This window comes from Aplysia californica, unplaced genomic scaffold, assembly GCF_000002075.1.
Source record: "Aplysia californica isolate F4 #8 unplaced genomic scaffold, AplCal3.0 scaffold00595, whole genome shotgun sequence".
Classification (NCBI taxonomy): domain Eukaryota; kingdom Metazoa; phylum Mollusca; class Gastropoda; order Aplysiida; family Aplysiidae; genus Aplysia; species Aplysia californica.
The window spans coordinates 178,521-182,234 of record NW_004797865.1 but is presented as its reverse complement, the minus strand read 5'-3'; the positions used below and the strand labels follow the sequence as shown (position 1 = coordinate 182,234).

Genomic DNA, 3,714 nt, shown 5'->3' with positions numbered 1-3,714 from the left:
AAAGAAACGGTGGGGCGGGGCGGGGGGGTAACCGCCTGACTAATAAAAAATAGTAGTACAAATTATTCTATTGAGGCTAGATGCCTGCCGGCAAGAACCTGCCTTTACGCTATCAGAAACATTGAGACAAACAGTATTCAAAAAAAGGTCATTCACCATAAACTCTTTCTGCTGCATCACATTACTACAGAAGAAATCTAAGTCAATTTGACGTCACTAAATTATAGCCTAACGTGGGGCCACCTAACAGTTTCCTGCCAGTCTCGTCAGTTTGAACAACACTGGTCAACAATGTTAAAAAGACGCTAACATGACATTCTAAATCTTCGTTTTTGTTTTCAGTGCCAGTTCTACAACAGACACTGCCCACAATGGAGTGTCCTTCCTTTCTCTGCCCTGGTCTTTTCTCGCCATCCACCAGATCATGCTTTCCGTTGTCTATCTTTGCCACTTTAAGTTTCTATTTTTCCATTAAAGTCCAGATTACATCTCGTAGTGAATAGAGTAAACAGGACATTAAAAAGCTTAATGGTTATTTGTTTGTTTTTTAAGACAACTTCGATCTGTACGAAGAGGTTTCGTCTAACCAAAATTGTAGAGCAGGAACAAATCCGGGAATCTCAGTGGTCAAAAATTGGTCGGTGGAAAGCGGATCTCACCGCTGCAGTCTCACTCTTGGGTAGGGTAAGGCTGTTAGTTTGATTTAATTGACTTGACAACAGCGTCATTTTGAATACGAATGAGATTTCAATCGGACTAGATACGAACGAAACGATGACTATTAATGAGCAATATTTACAAAAACAAGAAATACACGTCACTGGCAATGCAATACCAGCACAAGATGCGTCCTATAAGAACGGATGCAAATCGGTCAGATTAACCCAATGTGCAGGTTCAAACATCAGGTCGGGTTTGGTCGACTATTTAGGTGGCACCAGTGCATAATGTATTAAATGACATCTACTTTGGTTGATCAAATTTGACCCGGAAGTTCATTAGGGCCCATTGCAATCTGTGCGTGAACAAAAGATTCGGCATTCTGATTGGTTGCTTTTCTCAAATGAATCAAATATCTAATCAATTGGTATTAAAGAAATCAAAGATGTTTGATTTAGGAAAATGTAATTAAGTTGTACCAAAATGGTAGCCTTTTGACCCTCCATGGAGAAAACCTAGTCGTCTTCCAATGCATCAAATTGAGATTCGATGACACTTAAACTGCAGTGTGGACTGGCTATGACTGAGCGGCGAGCGGGTGGCAAACAAGAATAAAAGGGAAAATGAACATGTACTTGACGGGATGCCAGACGTGCTGTGAAACCCACCTCGTGATCTGAAAGTCGCATCGATTTGCTGTCGACAGTGCAGTGGTAGTGTACGGGGGAAAGGGGGAGGGGATGTTCCATGAATCACGCAATTGCCTTACATTGTGTGAAAAAACATATTGTCAGGACATTGTGTCCACCTTAATTTTCAAAATTAACAAACGTCTATATTAATATTAAAATGTCTTTGATTCTGGGGCATGCGGTACGTATATGTGTGGGTGGGGGTGGGGGGGGGGAGAATGCAGACAGACAAGCATACAGCCAGACACGAGGACAGACAGACAAGCAAGTAGGCAGAAAGTCAGACAGACAAGATAAAAACGTAAACACGCAAGTAGTATTACCATGTTCTTTAACAAAATACAATATTTTTCATAAAGGTAAAGAGACTTGAAGGAGAGAAAAATATTTGTAACATACACTAAGGAACGATTTTAAAAAAAAGAAAGAACAAAACAAACAAGATAATATTTCTTTGTCAAGCCAATATAATTTCTACAAGAAGATTCTGAGAGACAGACACAATGCATTATTGCAAGACACGAGGCCAGCAAGTCCTCGTTAACTCTAGCACACTCTTTGCCCGCGTACATGGAACAAACCTAGACACATAACAATAAGCCCCCCCCCCCCCCCCCCCCCCCCCCCCCCCCCGGCCAAAAAGAACACAACAAGTGTCGAGCATTACATCACTTCATAGCTTACCAACTCTGGCCTTGTTCATAAACGGAATGTGGTAGTCTCCTGCGCACGTCCGCCCGCGTCCCATGCTGTAGATCGGAGGGCACGATCGTCATGCTGTCTGGGACAAAGTCAACTGCCTCACTTCCCAGCAACGCATGGCCAACAGTACAGCTGAAGTTCTTCCTTTATTCCTCCCGCAGATAGCCTTTCGAAATTATATCCTTCCTTGAAATCAATCCTTGTTTAACTATTTGTGGAACACAACTTCCTTGGCGAAAAAAATCTCCAAATCAATACAAAGACGGTGACAAGTTTTACTTCCGTGTAACGGGTGTCACTCGATACACGTATTTTAGCTGGTTAATAAAAGACTTCGACTTCTCTGTGCCGTTCAAGGAAGAGAATTACGTCCCTTTCTGAGCCTGTTATAAACGAAACTACAGTGGTTGTGTTGTAGTTGATGCTGCTGCTGCTGCTGCTACTGCTCCAGCTGCTGCTATTGCTGTTGTTGTTGTTATTGTTGTTGTTGTTATTATTGTTGTTATTGTTATTGTCTATTTTGTTGTGCTGTCGCTGTATTTCTTACTGTTGTTCTTGCTGTGGTTGTTGTTGTTTGCTGTTGTTGTTGTTGTTGCTATTGTTGTCGTTGCTGTTGTTGTTGCTCTAGCTGTTGTAATGGTGGTAGTGGTGGTGGTGGTGGTAGTTTTATTTCAAACAGCGAGTACAACCCACGACACAATACTCCAAGAAGAAGTCACAACTTATCGAAATAAGGATGAACTTTGATGTTCAGTGTCGCCAACCGAACAATTCCGCGACTGAAACACATTTGAAAGAAACCCCTCAAAATAATGTCGTTTCACTATCTCCTCCCATTTTATAAACGAACACATGAAAAAGCCCATAACCCTCTCCTGTTCAGTTCGCCAGAGCCCACCCTCTCCGTGTTATTCGAAAAGGCGACAGGTGCAATCCTTTTATGAGTCAGCTGACTGATATCGTCTTATAAAAAAACATTGTGACATTTAGAGCTATAGTGTGTTAATTTTAAAGGCATTGTTTCGATTTTGTGTATTATATAATGCTGAGTATTGTGTATTCAAGAATGTATGCTATGCCGGTGTTAACGAACTTTACCCTTGATGGATAAAAAATTGCGAATCTTCATATATATATATTTACCTTTTTTAAAAGAGCAAAAGAATATTGGTGTTATATCAAAACAGAAGATCTACAGCAGGGTTTTTAAAAAGTGTTCACTACCGCCAAAACAGGATCCCAGTTTGTTCTTTCCAGGACTGAAGTGTTATCTATTGAACATCAAGTCCGGGTCTTGTTTAGTCAGTTTAGTTAGAGTTTTACGGCGCTCGCAACTGCGTAAGTCCGGGACTGATCGTAATGGAGGCAGTCATCAACCCCTTGCGTGTACCATCTGAGTAGTAGTATAGGGTTTTACAGCGCTCGCAACTGCTAAGGTCATATGAGCGCGCGAAACACAAGTTGTTTACTTTCGCAAAAGTTCACTCCACGACTGGTCAACTAATCGACTTTAAAATGCTAAAATGTTAAAATATCAAAATTTAGTGTAAATATATTTGTGATTTAAAACAACTCTTATAGGTAATAATAAACATTTTAAATAGTGCGTTTTCATTTTTTATTTTACAACTTGCCATAAAGGCCAATGGCCTTTATAAAA

The 3,714-nt window shown here is 40.6% G+C and overlaps 1 protein-coding gene across 1 annotated transcript in view; it reads right to left on the bottom strand.

The window, feature by feature from the left end:
- Positions 1-3,714, bottom strand: part of LOC101859358 (phospholipid-transporting ATPase ID) — a gene marked incomplete in the record, with an annotated part of 79,849 nt that overhangs the window by 60,077 nt on the left and 16,058 nt on the right. Inside the window, 1 exon segment of the mRNA XM_005107346.3 lies at positions 2,037-2,437. Within this exon segment, the coding sequence (XP_005107403.2) occupies positions 2,037-2,100 (64 nt within the window).